This window comes from Oncorhynchus kisutch, linkage group LG20 (genome assembly GCF_002021735.2).
Source record: "Oncorhynchus kisutch isolate 150728-3 linkage group LG20, Okis_V2, whole genome shotgun sequence".
Lineage (NCBI taxonomy): Eukaryota > Metazoa > Chordata > Actinopteri > Salmoniformes > Salmonidae > Oncorhynchus > Oncorhynchus kisutch.
In genome coordinates, this window is record NC_034193.2 from 14,475,233 (window position 1) to 14,496,575 (window position 21,343).

The window sequence follows — 21,343 nt, forward strand, 5'->3', positions numbered from 1 at the left end:
GTACCTGTCCTTCTCACCCTCTCTTAGGTGCAGCTCGGCTGGTGAGCGGGACATCGTCAAGAAGTGGACGTGTGGAGGTGTACCTGAATGGTCAGTGGGGGCGGTGTGTGACTCTCATTGGACAGACATAGATGCCAATGTGATCTGCAGACAGCTGGGGTTGGGGTAAGAGAGTTGTAGGAGTGTGTATGTTTGTGTGTGTGTGCCTCCTCATTGAGATTGGCATTGTAGCATCGCAGCATTTCCGTTTCAACTGTAAGACTGTGTGTGTGTGTGTGTGTGTGTGTGTGTGTGTGTGTGTGTGTGTGTGTGTGTGTGTGTGTGTGTGTGTGTGTGTGTGTGTGTGTGTGTGTGTGTGTGTGTGTGTGTGTGTGTGTGTCTGTGTCCCCTCAGTGAGATCGGCACTGCTTTGGAGCAGTCCAGGTTCGGCTCGGGCTCCGGCCTCTTCCATTACGAGCGGCTGAGTTGCCATGGTGATGAGAGCTCCGTCAGCCAATGCCAGAGCAGGACATTTGTTACCGGGGACTGTAGCCATGGAAATGAGGCGGGAGTTGTGTGTGCTCCACCAGAAGGTCAGTAGGAAGCTAGAGAGAAGGAAACACAGTGCGTACCTCGTGCCCCTACTCAGCATCCATATTGTGCTGTTGTATCCTCCCCCAGGCAGTGGTCTTCCTCTATGATTGGTTGGAGGAGAAGAATACTTTGAGGGGCGTGTGGAGGTGTTCACAGTGGTAGGTGGGGCTCTGTCTGCGATGACCAATGGGACGACAAAGATGCAGAGGTGGTCTGTCAACAGCTGGGCTTCGGGTGAGTGTGTGTGTGTGTGTGTGTGTGTGTGTGTGTGTGTGTGTGTGTGTGTGTGTGTGTGTGTGTGAGAGAGAGAGAGAGAGAGAGAGAGAGAGAGAGAGAGAGACTATAGGAGTAAATATATTGAAGCTAGAGGAAGAGTCATTATTGTTGTTTTGACCCATGTGTGTTTAGGGGTGTGGCGAAGGCCTGGTCGTGGGCTCACTTCGGACAGAGCTCAGGTCCCATCCTATTGGACGCCGTGAGGTGTCTTCACTGACATTTTCAACCTGTCCCCAACTGAGTCTGTAATACCAACATGTTTCAAGCAGACAATTATAGTCCCTGTGCCCAAGAACACTAAGGTAACCTGCCTAAATGACTACCGACCCATAGCACTCAAGTCTGTAGCCATGAAGTTCTTTGAAAGACTGGTCATGGTTTACATCAACACCATTATCCCAGAAACCCTAGACCCACTCTGCCTCCAATAGAACCACAGATGATGCAATCTTTATTGCACTCCACACTGCCCTTACCCACCTGGACAAAAGGAACACCTACATCAGACTGCTGTTCATTGACTACAGCTCAGTGTTCAACATCATATTGCCCTCAGAGCTCATCACTAAGCTAAGAACCCTGGGACTAAACATATTTCACTGTAAGGTCTACACCTGTTGTATTCGGTGCATGTGACACATGACATTTGATCTGATTTAATGCGTTGGTTCAATTCAATCTAATTCATAATATTTAAATCTCCAAGGGGCAATTATTGCTGGGCAGCGTGCAGACAATAGGCCTATGATGAAAACATGATCATAAATAATCTACAGGACCGGTGGCGACCCGTAATTCAGGGCAGGTGGGGCAGTTTTGACCCCCACCTGTTTAGCACAAAAATATATATACAGTACCAGTCAAAAGTTTGGACACACCTACTCATTTCTTTATTTTTACTATTTTCTACATTGTAGAATAATAGTAAAGACATCAAAACTATGAAATAACACATATGGAATCATGTAGTAACCAAAAAAAGTGTTAAACAAATAAAAATATATTTTACATTTGAGATTCTTCAAAGTAGCCATCCTATGCCTTGATGACAGCTTTGCACACTCTTGGCATTCTCTCAACCAGCTTCACCTGGAATGCTTTTCCAACAGTCTTGAAGGAGTTCCCACATATGGTGAGCACTTGTTGGCTGCTTTTCCTTCAGTGTGGGCAACATAAGAAAACAACTGGCTGTCTTCAACAAGATGAGGTATTGGATTAAGAATTTTACTCTGAAATACAAACAGGATCTCTTGATGCGATATAAATATATATATACAGTGCCTTGCGAAAGTATTCGGCCCCCTTGAACTTTGCGACCTTTTGCCACATTTCAGGCTTCAAACATAAAGATATAAAACTATATTTTTTTGTGAAGAATCAACAACAAGTGGGACACAATCATGAAGTGGAACGACATTTATTGGATATTTCAAACTTTTTTAACAAATCAAAAACTGAAAAATTGGGCGTGCAAAATTATTCAGCCCCCTTAAGTTAATACTTTGTAGCGCCACCTTTTGCTGCGATTACAGCTGTAAGTAGCTTGGGGTATGTCTCTATCAGTTTTGCACATCGAGAGACCGACATTTTTTCCCATTCCTCCTTGCAAAACAGCTCGAGCTCAGTGAGGTTGGATGGAGAGCATTTGTGAACAGCAGTTTTCAGTTCTTTCCACAGATTCTCGATTGGATTCAGGTCTGGACTTTGACTTGGCCATTCTAACACCTGGATATGTTTATTTTTGAACCATTCCATTGTAGATTTTGCTTTATGTTTTGGATCATTGTCTTGTTGGAAGACAAATCTCCATCCCAGTCTCAGGTCTTTTGCAGACTCCATCAGGCTTTCTTCCAGAATGGTCCTGTATTTGGCTCCATCCATCTTCCCATCAATTTTAACCATCTTCCCTGTCCCTGCTGAAGAAAAGCAGGCCCAAACCATGATGCTGCCACCACCATGTTTGACAGTGGGGATGGTGTGTTCAGGGTGATGAGCTGTGTTGCTTTTACGCCAAACATAACGTTTTGCATTGTTGCCAAAAAGTTCAAAAGTTTCATCTGACCAAAGCACCTTCTTCCACATGTTTGGTGTGTCTCCCAGGTGGCTTGTGGCAAACTTTAAACAACACTTTTTATGGATATCTTTAAGAAATGGCTTTCTTCTTGCCACTCTTCCATAAAGGCCAGATTTGTGCAATATACGACTGATTGTTGTCCTATGGACAGAGTCTCCCACCTCAGTTGTAGATCTCTGCAGTTCATCCAGAGTGATCATGGGCCTCTTGGCTGCATCTCAGATCAGTCTTCTCCTTGTATGAGCTGAAAGTTTAGAGGGACGGCCAGGTCTTGGTAGATTTGCAGTGGTCTGATACTCCTTCCATTTCAATATTATCGCTTGCACAGTGCTCCTTGGGATGTTTAAAGCTTGGGAAATCTTTTTGTATCCAAATCCGGCTTTAAACTTCTTCACAACAGTATCTCGGACCTGCCTGGTGTGTTCCTTGTTCTTCATGATGCTCTCTGCGCTTTTAACGGACCTCTGAGACTATCACAGTGCAGGTGCATTTATACGGAGACTTGATTACACACAGGTGGATTGTATTTATCATCATTAGTCAATTAGGTCAACATTGGATCATTCAGAGATCCTCACTGAACTTCTGGAGAGAGTTTGCTGCACTGAAAGTAAAGGGGCTGAATAATTTTGCACGCCCAATTTTTCAGTTTTTGATTTGTTAAAAAAGTTTGAAATATCCAATAAATGTCGTTCCACTTCATGATTGTGTCCCACTTGTTGTTGATTCTTCACAAAAAAATACAGTTTTATATCTTTATGTTTGAAGCCTGAAATGTGGCAAAAGGTCGCAAAGTTCAAGGGGGCCGAATACTTTCGCAAGGCACTGTATGTTACATTTGAATTGTATTTCATCAATTAACTGAAGGCACACTTTGGCATCACCTGTGATATTTCTCCTTAAAAATCGTGATTTATTTAGCCTATACCGTTTTTGTAATTTAGTACTGCTAATAATACCTTTTATTTGTATGATCGACTTGACATAAAACAGTAATAAACACACAGCAACTTTGATATTGCTAGTGCAATATGAATGCTGGGTCAGTAGAGGGAGCTAGGCATTAGTGTAAGTATGTGAAAGCCTAGAGAGGAGGTAGATAGTGCCTGTCAGGACTCAGGGGAGAGGGTGTTGATTAACCTGACTACCTTGGGCTCAAATGGGATTATGTGACACTCTGCTTTATGGTCCGACACCTTGGGAGGAGGAAGTGCCAACAACAGTTCAAATGCTGGATGGTAATAATTGTATTTTTCAAGGTAGATATGAAAGTCAAGCTGAAAGCACTTGAGTGTCACTTCACTTGGGGCATAAGGAAGGTTGGCATTAAGGAACTGGACAGCCTCCCTGAAAAACTTCTGGATCGCGTCATGAAGTTCAGCAGTCCGAACCATGCCACATATTTCAACTTACTAGCCTTTCTGAGCCACCTGGAGGAAAACAATGTTAGTGCTCTTGAGTATCTCCACAAGGCTGAGAGTGCATTGAAGAATAGACAGGATGATACAGAGTTACTGGTGACCTATGCTAACTTTGCATGGGTTCACTATCACTCAGGGAACATGAATGATGTGGATGCCTACACTCTAAAACATTTCAGCCACTCAGTAGCCAGTATATTACTGTAAATTTACAGTACATTTCTTGCAGCACAGAAGCCAGTAAATTACTGTAGATTTACAGGACCTTTACTGTAACAAAAATGTATAACATATAACTGGAACACCTTACTAGAGTACCATGCTGTATTTCTAGAATTTACAGTGCATTACTGGAAGCACAGTGGTTAGTAAACTGTTGCAGATTTACAGTGCAGGTCACTAGTGTCAACAACAGGTAGTATTTATGTTACATGTATTTGATATTTCAATATTTTCAATACCTATTTTGTAATTTGTATTTCACTGGCCCGAACTAGATTTCATGCCTATTTTGTAAGAGTTTATTTAGAATACTTTTATTTTGTATTTTCTAATACAAATATATACTTGCAAGTAACACCTCTCTCCATCTTATCCTCTCAGCCTCCATAAGTGCCATCTCATGCTTATCAATTGTTTCCCTTTTTTTGCTCCTTATTGCCAGTTCTTTCCATGTTTTCATGCAGTTTCGGTGTTCTGGACTGGTGTCGTGTGAAATCAGCAAAGAACTTGCATGTTTCCAGTCTGTCAGTCCTGGGTTTGCTAAATACATTTTCTTCTCAGAAAAGAGTTTGCAGCAGAAGCAGAAGAGGCTGTTGTTTCTTTCAGAATACACTGACCAACTTCAAGGTCTTCCTGAAATACAAGTGGTGGCATCTTCTTACATCCCTCTCATTCCGTGGGAAAACAAAGTTAGGTGGTACCTCACTTGGTCCTCTGCAAACTAGTTGTGTCCAGATTCTGTCAATCAGAACTTAAGGCCAGTCAGCAGGGTCTGTAGACAGTGGTTCATCCTCAGCAGCAGGATTTGGTGAGGATGCTGCTACAGGCATTTCTAACAGAGAGCACATGGGCATTAGATTACACACGTTATTCACAGCATTTATAGTGGTGGAACATCCCACATAAATACCCAGTAATAATAACATCATCATTGTTACCTACAATATCGAATCTTAAAACTTTGCAAAAGGGAAATTATTTATTTTGTTTATGTTATGCAGGGTTGCACGCATAAACACATGTGCGTGTACCCACACACACACACACGTGCGCATGCGCACAAACACACCTGAAGAATCCTGCTGGTGAGAAGTGGAAGTAAATGGGTCTTCATCCTCATCCTCAGGCTCAGACAACATTTCTGAATAGGACCGGAGGAGGTAGATGGCTCCTCATCCTGGCCAGTGCCAGAGAGTGCTCCAAAATATTTCAGAAGTGCCCCTGAATTTGCATTGAAATACAGCATATGAGTCTGACACCTTAACTACATTTGTTGCACAATTAAAATATACATGTCATTATGCACAATTTATCAAACTTTCAGAATAGGAACCAAATTAACCCCACAACCTCCTTGGTTAATTCTAGGCATAAGACACCCCAAAATACTAAATATATCACAAAAGATACAAAATATCAGCATAATATAGACATCTTTTAAGTTAGCCTACAGCATTGGAAATTCAGGACCTAGTCAATACAGAAATCACAGAAAACCTTTATGTCACCTCAATGAAAGTTAACCAAATCAATAATGTGCTAGTTAGGTTGTAATCATTTTGCTGCAGGCTACACACATTATTATGATGAAACTGTGTGAAATTATATCCAATGTTATGTAAGCTAGTTGGACAAAAAACAGAATTATTGTCATCCTATGTGTTATAGCATAGCAAGCAACATAGCAACATAGGCTAACAAACATAAGTGTTACACTAGCCTATTTCATTCAATGCATAATATTATACTCATAAAGAGATGATATAGTTGCATACCTTTATCTTTTGCATGTTTCTCCTCTTCTTTCCTTTTTTTCCTAAACTGGGCATCTGATGGCTTAGACCTTTTCTTATCCATTTGTGTTGATTTGGCACTGGAGCATCAGTACATTACCCATCCCCCAACACTGTCAACCAAGAGTCAAGACTAAACCAATTCACCTTGGTGGTGTGCAGACTGGTTTTGGATTTCGCACAAACCAGAAACAAATGCAACAAATACTGTGTCGTGTCTTTGGCTATGCTGGATTAATTGATATGACATGCTATTCTATAAAATCATTTCTCCGTAATTAATATTACCTGATTGAGCTAAACATGTAAATGTAATTAACTAGAGAGTCGGGCACCACAGAATAATATTTATAGAGCTGTTATCTTCCGAATAAACTCTTCAAGACGTAGTAATATTTTACATCAATAGCAGTCAATATCAATAGTCATCTTAATTCAGTATCATCTGAAAGTTGTAAATTATTTTATTTGCACGAACCCTGGCTAACAAGTTGAATCAGCAATACAAAATTGGGTTTAATTATTTATTTACTAAATACCTAACTAATCATGCAGAATTACACATACACACCATTAATCATAACTTGATTACAAATTGCGTCATAAAGGAAAATGTCCCTAGCGGGCTTAACAGATATGACAGCTTGTTACACAAAGGAAAAGGGGCTGGGTTGAGTGAAAGAGCGGGAAGACAGGAACAAAGGTGAAGCTGTGCTATCGTCAATATGGTATTTTATGCATTCTAAATTACCGCCCATTTGGAAAAGGAAAATGCAATAAATATTTACTCTGAGCTGCGCTTCAGTAGGTTGGTTGTAGATGGAAGGCCGTGTTGCCCAACCGAGTCCTTTGAAGAATGTCTTTGCTGGTAAATTGGATACGTTGTAGTAACATCGCTGTGTTGTAGACGGAATACTCTGTCTGTTCCTTCCTAACCTGCGTTTGCTGCTGCTGTTGCTAACTCAACGGCTAGGAGGTATCTTATTAGTAGTGAATAAGAGTTCAAATTTCATACCATTCGCAACCAAAGCTCACTCTGATGTTGGCTTCGTTCCGTAGTTATTATCTGGACCATTCTGACATAGGACCGTCGTCCTCACGTCCTCGGAACAGAAAGTGATATTGTCGTCAAGGGCTTATATAGGAAGGGAGAGAAGGGCATGTTTGAAAAGTTTTATAGCCCATGTCCCTTCAATGGGCGGGCCACTGATTGAGCAGCCCTATCTTATGAAAACTCAAACCTCACATTTTAGAAGCTAAAATCACATTTCATCCCATCACGAATAATTTCATATTCAAACATTTAAATTGAACAACAATTCCATGTGAATCCGATAACTCTGATGTGTAGACTTTCCACTGTAGAGTTTATGTCATCTTATCATTGATGAGAATGTCTCAGATGACAACCGAACTGACATCATATTCATTAAGTACCACCACATATGTTCAATTGGTCGCATTACCAGAATATAGTTCATTTCCCCCACCTTCTGATGTTCCCCGAATCTCTATGTTAACCAAGGGTTTTGCAAATGTAAACTCAGTAGGGTAGAGAGAGGAAAAAGGGGGGAAGAGGTATTTATGACTGTCATAAACCTACCCCCCAGGCCAACGTCATGACAACTGTATGTCTGTGAAACTATATATTCAAAGTATTATGAATGAATTGTGGTTTATTTTGTAGCATTTCGTAGTGTGATGGATTTAGTATTGTACATAGTAGAGGTGCGTTATTTGATAGATTCCCCTGCTCCCCCTACCTCTGGCTTCCAGTGGGGAGACCTGAGGTCAACCTACCCCCGCCCCCCTCCCGATCTTGTACTTCTGAGTGGGAGACCTTCCCAGGCAATAGCCTGTCTAGCTCACAAACTAGAATCAGGATGCCCACTCCGACAAGGTTAATTGACCCACATTCCCACACGGTGACATGATATTATTGACATGGCAGCGTAGCCTAGTGGTTAGAGCATTGGACTAGTAACCGGAAGGTTGCAAGTTCAAACCCCCGAGCTGACAAGGTACAAATCTGTCGTTCTGCCCCTGAACAGGCAGTTAACCCATTGTTCCCAGGCCGTCATTGAAAATAAGAATATGTTCTTAACTGACTTGCCTGGTTAAATAAAGGTAAAATTAAAAAAATATATATATATATTATTGACATGATATTATTGACGTGCAGTGCAAATGAGCGATAGAAAACCGATTGCGCAAATGTCACCATTCCCCAAAAAATTGTGCAGGTGCCCCGTGCCGACCCCGGCAAGATGCCGCCCTGGGAGGCTGCCCATGTTGCCCATCCTAAATCTGCCACTGTAACAAGTAAAGGTTCTTCCAAGGCACGCCTCATAGCAAATTTTTTCACATTATTCACACACTCTGCTTCAACTTCAGTAGCCTACCTCTCCTAGTTGGGCATGAGAGTTGAAGTGCGCCTAGTACTGTATGTGTGGTGTCATTGAAATAGAGTAGGCTGCCTACATAGGCGGAGAATCACGTGGCGGTTAACTTCAGTGGCGACCTGTCATTCAGGGCAGGTGGGGCAGAGACCCACATTTTTGGGTGGGCTTGCCTGTTTTGCATGTTGTTTTGGCATTAATACATGTCCCATATCAGTTCGCAAACAATGTCAAAATATATATATATATTTGATAAAGCCGCATACAAACGTTTTTGTTTTCTTGAGTAATACAGCTCCAATATGCAGGTGTTCAGCTTAGCTCAGTGCTTTCTGTGGTGGTGGGGCAAAACAGCAGAAAATATGGAGCGTTGGCCTTGATTGGTTCAGTATTCTGTCACTCATTGGGACACTACATCACCGCCAAGTCTAACGGTAGAGGTGTACATTTCTAGCCCATTGGGTGCTGCCATAGAGTTATATTAGAAGTGCCCATCCAAGAAGGCTCAAGGTCATTGGCCACAGACAAAATCACGTCAAATCACGTTATGTCTACAGCAGCTTTGATTGGACTGATCATGTCAACATCATACTTTCAAAATCTTAGCTATCAGTCATCATGAATCAAGTCGACAATCGACTGGCAAATATTTTTTAATCCTTGTCATATGAAGAGAAATAAAGAAGAGAAATAACAGATAAAACGTATCGGTGCTCAGCGGCCATTGGACATAAACATTACACAACAAGTTGGAAATCGCAAATTCAACAATGAGTGGTTCGGAAGGAATCAGTGGCTAACTGCAAGTATTGCAAAGCAATCATTAGCCTGCTATTCAGTGGAGTGGCTGTGGATGTGTGGTCCCAAGTCTAAGATTAAGGGTCTCTTTTCCTAGTTAGAAATGTAAATGCTATCAAGGAAGCATAATTTGTGTCACGCTCAAAACAACTTTTTTGCGAAAAATGAGCTATGACTGGGAAAATACTTTTTGAACTTTCATCCAACTCGAAATTGTAAAATCGGGATCTCGGGCCTCTTTCTAGAGCTATGACCTGAAGATCACTTACGTCATCATGATTCCACCTTTTTTGTCCACCCCAACTCCCAGTTGTCTTGAATGCACCGCAAATTCAGAGAATGCCAGACTTTGATGACAAAGTTTGCCCACGAAGGACCGCCACGCCACCTTACTGTTCAAGTGAGCACAGCACAACAGGATGAGGCTGCATAAATTATGTAACATGCCAGGGAGATACAGTTGAAGTCGGAGGTTTACATACGCCTTAGCCAAATACATTTAAACTAAACTTTTCACAATTCCTGACATTTAATCCTAGTAACAATTCCCTATCTTAGGTCAGGTAGGATCACCACTTTATTTTAAGAATGTGAAATATCAGAATAATAGTAGAGAGAATGATTTATTTCAGCTTTTATTTCATTCATCACATTCCCAGTGGGTCATAAGTTTACATACACTCAATTATTATTTGGTAGCATTCCCATTAAATTGTTTAACTTGGGTCAAACATGTCGGGTAGCCTTCCACAAGCTTCCCACAATAAGTTGGGTGAATTTTGGCCCTTTCCTCCTGACAGAGCTGGTGTAATGGAGTCAGGTTTGTAGGCCTCCTTGCTCGCACACGATTTTTCAGTTCTGCCCACAAATGTTCTATAGGTTTGAGGTCAGGGCTTTGTGATGGCCACTCCAATACCTTGACTTTGTTGTCCTTGAGCCATTTTGCCACCACTTTGGAAGTATGCTTGGGGTCATTGTCCATTTGGAAGACCCATTTGCGACCAAGCTTTAACTTCTTGACTGATGTCTTGAGATGTTGCTTCAATATATCCACAGAATTTCCCTTGCTCGTGATGCCATCTATTTTGTTAAGTGCACCAGTTCCTCCTGCAGCAAAGCACCCCCACAACATGATGCTGCCACACCAGTGCTTCACGGTTGGGATGGTGTTCTTCGGCTTGCAAGCCTCCACTTTTTTCCTCCAAAAATAACAGTGGTCATTAATGGTCAAACAGTTCTATTTTTTATTTCATCAGACCAAAGGACATTTCTACAAAAAGTTCGATCTTTGTCCCCATGTGCAGTTGCAGACTGTAGTCTGGCTTTTTTATGGAGGTTTTGGAGCAGGGGCTTCCTCCTTGCTGGGTGGCATTTCAGGTTATGTTGATATTGGACTCGTTTTACTGTGGAAACAGATACACCCAGATGCACCCCTGATCCCAACAGCCTGGTTATTCACACAACCCAACTGGCTGGGTAAAAATTACTCAATGTGTGTTCTGTCCAATATTTACCCAGCGCTGGGTAACCAAATAACACAAATTGGGTTGTTTTTAACCCAGCATTTTGTTTGAGTGTAGCTACAAATCGCCATCAATTGGTTAAAACAAGTCATGAACAAAAGGATGCATGCATTTAGGATGGTGCGTGCACAATCTAGGTAAGTTTAGATTCAGTTGTTGATGGTACTGTTCTTCTTCATTCATAGCTTGTTGGCAGAATGGACATACAGTGGGGAGAACAAGTATTTGAAACACTGCCAATTTTGCAGGTTTTCCTACTTACAAAGCATGTAGAGGTCTGTAATTGTTATCATAGGTACACTTCAACTGTGAGAGACGGAATCTAAAACAAAAATCCAGAAACTCACATTGTATAATTTTTAAGTCATTCATTGGCATTTTATTGCATGACATAAATATTTGATCACCTACCAACCAGTAAGAATTCCGGCTCTCACAGACCTGTTAGTTTTTCTTTAAGAAGCCCTCCTGTTCTCCACTCATTACCTGTATTAACTACACCTGTTTGAACTCATGGATTAAAATCCTGCAGCGCACGCAAGGTCCCCCTGCTCAAGCCAGCGCATGTCCAGGCCCGTCTGAAGTTTGCCAATGACCATCTGGATGACCCAGAGGAGGAATGGGAGAATGTCATGTGGTCTGATGAGACAAAAATAAAGCTTTTTGGTCTAAACTACACTCGCCGTGTTTGGAGGAAGAAGAAGGATGAGTACAACCCCAAGAACACCATCCCAACCGTGAAGCATGGAGGTGAAAACATCCATCTTTGGGGATGCTTTTCTGCAAAGGGGACAGGATGACTGCACCGTATTGAGGGGAGGATGGATGGGGCCATGTATCGCAAGATCTTGGCCAACAACCTCCTTCCCTCAGTAAGAGCATTGAAGATGGGTCGTGGCTGGGTCTTCCAGTATGACAACAACCCGAAACACACAGCCAGGGCAACTAAGGAGTGGCTCCGTTAGAAGCATCTCAAGGTCCTGGAGTGGCCTAGCCAGTCTCCAGACCTGAACCCAATAGAAAATCTTTGGAGGGAGCTGAAAGTCCGTATTACCCAGCGACAGCCCCGAAACCTGAAGGATCTGGAGAAGGTCTGTATGGAGGAGTGGGCCAAAATCCCTGCTGCAGTGTGTGCAGACCTGGTCAAGAACTACAGGAAACATATGATCTCTGTAATTGCAAACAAAGGTTTCTGTACCAAATATTAAGTTCTGCTTTTCTGATGTATCAAATACTTACGTCATGCAATAAAATGCAAATGAATGACTTAAAAATCATACAATGTCATTTTCTGGATTTTTGTTTTAGATTCCGTCTCTCACAGTTAAAGTGTACCTGTGATAAAAAATTACAGACCTCTACATGCTTTGTAAGTAGGAAAACCTAAAAAATCGTCAGTGTATCAAATACTTGATCTACCCACTGTATATGGCAAGCACGTATTAGTTTCGTTTTCCTTTCTGCTAAATGAAAAGCTTTGATTTCACAGGATGTGGGTATTGTTTCTGAGTGTTATTATCTCAATACTGTAGCCTATCTTCTCCGCCATTGACTATAAAATGAGGTAAGAATTGTACAAAATTATAACATATTTGAATGACATGCACATACATAATCTCTCTCTCTAATGTACTTAATATAACACAATAATAAACAATGTTGTTGTGTTATGAGTGAGAAAGAGAGAGTGGAGTTATGGTGGACTGAACACTTTGCTGCAGAACGTCTCAAGATAAAGACGGAATATTCAATATTTGTAAATTTGACTAAATATTAGCACTTCAATCCACCTACTCGTGTGCATTAACCTTCCATCTGGATAACACAAAACAAATTGTAAGGCTAGAGAAATGTATCGACCAATATTACCAATATAATCAACACTCACACATGTTGGAAAGTAAGCATGGTGAACCAATCCCCAAAAGAAAACACAACTCCTCGATAACTATTGTAAAATATACTGTGTCCATAAAATGTACATAGGTTCAGATCTTTTGTGAAAGAGCACAGTTAAAAATATATGGCAAATAAAAATCTAACTGGATGGTCTTCAGAGATAGATCAGAGGGGTTGAGGGTAGATGAAGGAAAAACAAACAAAAGATAACTATTGTCAAATATATTGTGTCTGTAAAGTGTATAAAGTACGTATAAGCTGGAATTAGAAACCTATGTGTTGTCGTCCATTAGTTTACTCCAATTAGGGGAGAGTTGTAAGGTTAGGGGAAAATAATAAAGAAATTTATATTTTTTTTTAAAGATATACAGTACCAGTCAAAAGTTTGGATACACCTACTCATTCCAGGGTTTTTCTTTATTTTTACTATTTTCTACATCAAAACTATAAAATAACACATATGGAATCATGTAGTAACCAAACAGTGTAAAACAATATATATATTATATTTGAGATTCTTCAAAGTAGCCACCCTTTGCCTTGATGAGAGCTTTGCACACTCTTGACATTCTCTCAACGAGCATCATGAGGTAGTCACCTGGAATTAATTTCAATTAACAGGTGTGCCTTGTTAATATCTGGAATTTCTTTCTTTCTTAATGTGTTTGAGCCAATCAGTTGTGTTGTAACAAGGTAGGGGTGGTATACAGAAGATAGCCCCATTTGGTCAAATACCAAGTCCATATTATGGCAAGAACTGCAAAAATAAGCAAAGAGAAACGACAGTCCATCATTACCTTAAGACATGAAGGTCAGTCAATACGGACAATTTCAATAACTTTTAAAGCTTCTTCAAGTGCAGTCGAAAAACCATCAAGCGCTATGATGAAACTGTCTCTCATGACGACCGCCACAGGAATGGAAGACTCAGAGTTACCTCTTCTGCAGAGGATATATTCATTAGATTTACCAGCCACAGAAAAAGCAGCCCAAATAAATGCATCACAGAGTTCAAGCAACAGACATATCTCAACATCAACTGCCAACAAGTGCTCAGCATATGTGGGAACTCCTTCAAGACCGTTGGAAAAGCATTCCAGGTGAAGCTGGTTGAGAGAATGCCAAGAGTGTGCAGTGCTGTCATCAAAGCAAAGGGTGGCTATTTGAAGAACCACAAATATAAAATTTATTTTGATTTGTTTAACACTTTTGTGGTTAATACATAATCCCATACATGTTATTTCATAGTTGTGATGTCTTCACTATTATTCTACAATATAGAAAATAGTAAAAAAAATAAAGAAAACCCCTGAATGAGTAGGTGTTCCAAAATGTTTGACCGGTAGTATAAGTATTCAGACCCATTGCTATGAGACCCGAAATTGAGCTCAGGTGCATCCTGTTTCCATTGATCATCCTTGAGATGTTTCTACAACTTGATTGGAGTCAACCTGTGGTAAATTCAGTTGATTGGACATGGTCCCAAAGTTGACAGTGCATGTCAGAGCAAAAACCAAGCCATGAGGTTGAAGGAATTGTCTGTAGACCCCCGAGAAAGGATTGTGTCAAGTTACAGATCTGGGGAAGGTTACCAAAGAAATGTCTGCAGCACTGAAGGTCCCCAACAACACAATGGCCTACATCATTCTTAAACGGGAGAAGTTTGGATCCACCAAGAGTCTTCCCTGAGCAGGCTGTCCAGCCAAACAGGGGAGAGCGGCCTTTCAGAGTTCCTCTGTAAAGATGGGAGAACCTTCCAGAAGGACTACCATCTCTGCAGCACTCGACCAATCAGGCCTTTATGGTAGAGTTGCCAGACGGAAGCCACTCCTCAGTAAAAGGCACATGACAGCCCGCTTTTAGTTTCCCAAAAGGAACCTAAAGGACTCTCAGACCATGAGAAACAAGATTTTCTGATCTGATGAAACCAAGATTGAACTCTTTTGCCTGAATGCCAAGCATCATGTCTGGAGGAAACCTGACATCATCCCTACGGTGAAGCATGGTGATGGCAGCATCATAATGCTGTGTGGATGTTTTTCAGCGGCAGGGACTGGTCAGGATCAAGGGAAAGATGAACAGAGCAAAGTACAGAGAGATCCTTGATGAAAACCTTCTCCAGAGCGCTCAGGATCTCAGACAGGGGCAAAGTTTCACCATCCAACAGCACAACGACCATAAGCACACAGCCAAGACAACGCAGGAGTGGCTTTGGGACAAGTCTCTGAATGTCTTTGAGTGGCCCAGACAGAGCCCTGCCTGACACCCTAGACCCACTTCAATTTGCTTACCGGCCCAATAGATTCACAGATGATGCAATCGCAATGCACGCTGACCTATCCCATCTGGACATGAGGAATACCTATGTAAGAATGCTGTTCATTGACTATAGCTCAGCATTCAACACCATAGTACCCTCCAAGCTCATCATTAATCTTAAGGCCCTGGGTCTGAACACCGCCCTGTGCAACTGGGTCCTGGACTTCCTGATGGGCCACCACCAGGTGGTGAAGGTAGGAAAAAAACACCTCCACTTCGCTGATACTCAACACTGGGGCCCCACAAGGATGCGTGCTCAGCCCCCTCCTGTACTCCCTCCAACTCAATCATTAAGTTTGCAGACAACACAACAGTAGAAGGCCTGATTACCAACAATGATGAGACAGCCTACAGGGAGGAGGTTAGGGCCCTGGGAGTGTGGTGCCAGGAAAATAACCTCTCACCCAACATCAACAAAACAAAAGAGTAGATTGTGGACTTCAGGAAAGGGCAGAGGGAGCAACCCCGTGTCCACATCGATGGGATGGCAGTGGAGAAGGTGGAAAGCTTCAAGTTCCTCAGCGTACATATCACTGACAAACTGAAATGGTCCACCCACACAGATAGTGTGGTGAAGAAGGCACAACAGCATCTCTTCAACCTCAGGAGGCTAAAGAAATTTGGCTTGGCACCTAAAACCCTCACAAACTTCTACAGATGCACAATTGAGAGCATCTTGTCGGGCTGTATCACCGTCTGGTACGGGAACTGCACCGCCGGCAACCACAGGGCTCTCCAGAGGTCATTGGCAAACTTCCATGATCATTGGCAAACTTCAGACGGCCTGGCCATGCGCTGGCTTGAGCAGGGGGACCTTGCGTGCGCTGCAGGATTTTAATCCATGAATTCAAACATGTGCAGTTAATACAGGTAATGAGTGGAGAACAGGAGGGCTTCTTAAAGAAAAAATAACAGGTCTGTGAGAGCCGGAAATCTTACTGGTTGGTAGGTGATCAAATACTTATGTCATGAAATAAAATGCAAATGAATGACTTAAAAATCATACAATGTCATTTTCTGGATTTTTGTTTTAGATTCCGTCTCTCACAGTTGAAGTGTACCTATGATAAAAAAATTACAGACCTCTACATGCTTTGTAAGTAGGAAAACCTGCAAAATCGTCAGTGTATCAAATACTTGTTCTCCCCACTGTATATGGCAAGCACGTATCAGTTTCGTTTTCCTTTCTGCTAAATGAAAAGCTTTGATTTCACAGGATGTGGGTATTGTTTCTGAGTGTTATTATCTCAATACTGTTGCCTTCCTTCTCTGCCATTGACTGTAAAATGAGGTAAGAATTTTACAAAAATTATAACATATTTGAATGACATGCACATACATAATCTCTCTCTCTCTAATGTACTTAATATAACACAATAATAAACAATGTTGTTGTGTTATGAGTGAGAAAGAGAGAGTGGAGTTATGGTGGACTGAACACTTTGCTGCAGAACGTCTCAAGATAAAGACGGAATATTCAATATTTGTAAATTTGACTAAATATTAGCACTTCAATCCACCTACTCGTGTGCAATAACCTTCCATCTGGATAACACAAAACAAATTGTAAGGCTAGAGAAATGTATCGACCAATATTACCAATATAATCAACACTCAAACATGTTGGAAAGTAAGCATGGTGAACCAATCCCCAAAAGAAAACACAACTCCTCGATAACTATTGTAAAATATACTGTGTCCATAAAGTGTATAAAGTACGTATAAGCTGGAAGTAGAAACCTATGTGTTGTCGTCCATTAGTTTACTCCAATTAGGGGAGAGTTGTAAGGTTAGGGGAAAATAATAAAGAAATTTATATTTTTTTTTAAAGATATACAGTACCAGTCAAAAGTTTGGATACACCTACTCATTCCAGGGTTTTTCTTTATTTTTACTATTTTCTACATCAAAACTATAAAATAACACATATGGAATCATGTAGTAACCAAACAGTGTAAAACAATATATATATTATATTTGAGATTCTTCAAAGTAGCCACCCTTTGCCTTGATGAGAGCTTTGCACACTCTTGACATTCTCTCAACGAGCATCATGAGGTAGTCACCTGGAATTAATTTCAATTAACAGGTGTGCCTTGTTAATTTCTGGAATTTCTTTCTTTCTTAATGCGTTTGAGCCAATCAGTTGTGTTGTAACAAGGTAGGGGTGGTATACAGAAGATAGCCCCATTTGGTCAAATACCAAGTCCATATTATGGCAAGAACTGCAAAAATAAGCAAAGAGAAACGACAGTCCATCATTACCTTAAGACATGAAGGTCAGTCAATACGGACAATTTCAATAACTTTTAAAGCTTCTTCAAGTGCAGTCGAAAAACCATCAAGCACTATGATGAAACTGTCTCTCATGACGACCTCCACAGGAATGGAAGACTAAGAGTTACCTCTTCTGCAGAGGAAATATTCATTAGATTTACCGGCCACAGAAAAAGCAGCCCAAATAAATGCATCACAGAGTTCAAGCAACAGACATATCTCAACATCAACTGCCAACAAGTGCTCAGCATATGTGGGAACTCCTTCAAGACCGTTGGAAAAGCATTCCAGATGAAGCTGGTTGAGAGAATGCCAAGCGTGTGCAGTGCTGTCATCAAAGCAAAGGGTGGCTATTTGAAGAACCACAAATATAAAATTTATTTTGATTTGTTTAACACTTTTTTGGTTACTACATGATTCCATATGTGTTATTTCATAGTTGTGATGTCTTCACTATTATTCAACAATGTAGAAAAAAGTAAAATAAAGAAAAACCCTTGAATGAGTAGGTGTGTCCAAACCTTTGACTGGTACTGTCCATGCTGTTGTGATGATGATGAGGATGATGATGGCTGATAACAACGACAACAATGATGGGCTAATAATAATATTATAATAACAAATACTAATGGGTATTTTTCTTTTTTCTCATAGCGCTTCTGTCACAACAGATATGGAAGTGAAGCTGAAAGCACTTGAGTGTCACTTTACATGGGGAATAGAAAAGGATGACATCAAGGACCGGGACAGCCTCCCTGAAAAACTTCTGGATCGCATCATGAAGTTCAGCACTCTGAACCATGCCATATATTTCAACTTACTAGCCTTTCTGAGCCACCTGGAGGAAAACAATGTTAGTGCTCTTGAGTATCTCCACAAGGCTGAGAGTGCATTGAAGAATAGACAGGATGATACAGAGTTACTGGTAACCTATGCTAACTTTGCATGGGTTCACTATCACTCAGGGAACATGAATGATGTGGATGCCTACATTGGAAAGCTGGAAAACATCAATAAGGGTGTTACGACTGCTATTCAAGGCGGTTTACCTACAATACATGGTGAGAAGGCTTGGAGTTTTCTAAGGCTTGGGGGGCTATTTTATTTGGGGGCAAAGGAGAGCTTTCAGAAAGCTCTTAAGGGAGAACCAGACAATGCATCCTTCAACGTGGGCTATGCCATGGTCCTGTACAGGTTGGAGGGATTAGCCATGGATGGAACAGAGAGGTTGGCGCATACTGAAGGTGCTACTCAGCTAAGGAAAGCCTTGTCCTTAGAGCCCGATAACACTGAAATCATGGTCCTACTAGCTGTGCAGCTTCAAAACCAAAGTCGACATGAGTCCATGAAACTCATCAAAGAGGCCCTCAGACTGTCTCCTGACGTGCCTCACGTCACATATTACTTGGCCGAGTATTGCAGGCATGCGGACATCAATGAGACCCTGGAGGTTTTGGAGGAAGCTGTCGAACTGTCTGTAAACTCCCCCTTCATGCATTACCAAATCGGCCTGTGTCACAAACAGCAGTTCCACCAGATGTCTGAGCAGAAGAGGGAAGGGAGTTGGATCAAAGCACGCCAGATAAAAGAGAAGAGAGAGCTCTGCATCCATCACTTCTCCAGAGCTGTGGAACTGAAGCCATCCAACTTCCAATTCAGATTGAACCTGGCTGAGTCTTACGGAGACAACTACCAGCTGGAGGAGGCGATGAAGATCTTCACCAACCTGCTGAAAGATGAGTCCCTTAGTGACTCAGACAAGCAGCAATGCCACTCCTGTTTCGGACGGTTTCTGTACTACGCTAAGAAAGACGTGTATGGTGCTGTGACCCAGTTCAAAAAGGGCTACCAGATTCCGATTGAGAGTTGGCACAGGAATAAGGCTAGGAAGATACTGATGCAGATAGCAGAGTGGTGTCAGACTAAAAAGAAGACAGTTGGTGATGCCTCTGAGATTTTGGAATTCCTCGCCACTGAAGACAAAAAAGGCAGGAATGCTGAAGAGCCAAGGAGAGTCGAGGTGCACTCTTCAGACACAGATTACCTTACAGATGCCCTAGGCAAAGGAATGAAACTGATATGATATAGGGGAGACCGGTGATGGTTGTCACAGTGCTAATTACTCCCAATTGAAATGGCGCTGTGTAATAATTGGAAGGTTAAAATGTATGAATTTGAAAGAACTCATCCACCTGGTAAATTTATGTCAGCATGACAAAACATTGTGGTGAGATGAATTTGTGTTTTTCATAGGTAAAAGTTTTTTTTTTTAATTATGACATTTTCTTTGTAAATGTTTGAATTATCAGAGTATCCATGAACAATGATGTTTGTTGAAAAAAGGAAAGGGAGAGATATTTAAATTCCTAGGTCAAGCCATGTGGTAACTGACATCTTAATTAGCATTGGGGGGTGGTGTAGTTGGGGATGGTTATCACATGGAATACAGGGCTGGTTGTCACTTTCAACATTGCCAACCCCGGTATACAATAAATTGCAAGCTATTTTGTTCTTGCGATATAAAGAGCTCCCTTCGTTGCTTTTCTCTCAAACACGCATGTTTTCTTTCACACACCCACACACGCATGTGCAAGCACACACACACATGTGCAAGCACACACACACAAATTCACTGAAAATGTCGCGTGTTATCCTCACGGCATAAAATGCTGAATTTTGTTAGAAATATTGTTCGATCAAGTAAAGGAATAAGCTACGAGCAAATATTGTGACAACCAACCCCATACTGTGTGACATCCAAACCCGCAATGGGACTGGTTGTCACAAGTGGACAGAGTGTGTTTGATGGCTTTCAACTCCATGTTGGGATAAGATAAGAGGATAAAAAAAGGTCCCCATTTCAACCCTTGACCTTGGTCTTTCTCCTAACATTGAAAAGAGTCTTGTAAGATATACTGGTGCTGAGAAACACATGGCTTATTGGAGTACTGCTACATGCATTTTAAATGGTTTTAATCATAAAGTGTAACAGTAACTTCAAGTTGCGTGCAGTTTTCTTATGTTTGATTTTTTTGTGTAAAATTGCAACATTTATTTTTTTGAATTAGAATGTATTACTTTAGGAAAACATGTTTTTATGTCTTTGGATGTGTCTCCTTTCAGGTAGTTGATTAGATATCTTCACCGACCGTTCAACTGTTGTTGCTCTTGTAACTGACATTAACATTGTGAAAGAGATAATAAAACAGACTGCCAAAAACCTGATGATCTTTGAGCTTGTTAACGTGCTTATTTCTACTTTGCTCCAAAAACCAACCTAAAGGCCAAATATTAAATCTTCTTATTGTTCCCTCTAAGTATTTCCATGCTGGCACTTTGCCAGACGTTTGGGGGGGAGTCGTTGGAAGTCTGACAGTGACTTGACCTTCCAGTTAGTTGAAAGGGTCAAATAAGACAATAATATTTTTGACATTGTTCACCTTTAAAGATACATTTCTTAACTAAATTAAACATATTTCATTACAGATATTAACAAGTGTAGTGATTGGATAGGCTATGTAGGCCTAATGCAATTTCCCTGCAAATTCTTCAAGGCCACGAATAAAAGAAAGCTTGCTTCAGATTAAAAAGTCAAAGTGAGAGATCATGAATCAGTCTCTTAACGTCGTAATATCCTAAGTAGAATGCTGCTGTGTTTTCTGCTCTATTTTGACTGAGCATTTGCCAAGGATGGAGCCCAAACTTTAAGCACACTGTATGTTTTTACATCTCAATAGCTTTGCCCCTCTACACCAAAACATACTGGGTT

At 41.2% G+C, this 21,343-nt stretch overlaps 1 protein-coding gene across 2 annotated transcripts; it reads left to right on the forward strand.

Annotated features, from left to right (window-relative positions):
- The first annotated feature begins 12,569 nt into the window (after window positions 1-12,569).
- LOC109865118 (interferon-induced protein with tetratricopeptide repeats 5-like) lies at window positions 12,570-20,078 on the forward strand. 2 transcript variants are annotated; one of them, XM_031799995.1, is made up of 2 exons: window positions 12,570-12,643; window positions 18,229-20,078. In XM_031799995.1, the coding sequence occupies exons 1-2, from the start codon at window positions 12,639-12,641 to the stop codon at window positions 19,655-19,657; spliced, it is 1,434 nt and encodes a 477-aa protein (XP_031655855.1). In that variant the 5' UTR covers window positions 12,570-12,638; the 3' UTR covers window positions 19,658-20,078. The 2 variants fall into 2 exon arrangements, with proteins under 2 accessions (XP_031655855.1, XP_031655856.1); XM_031799996.1 differs by lacking the exon at window positions 12,570-12,643 and adding an exon at window positions 16,462-16,588.
- The last annotated feature ends 1,265 nt before the right edge of the window (window positions 20,079-21,343 follow it).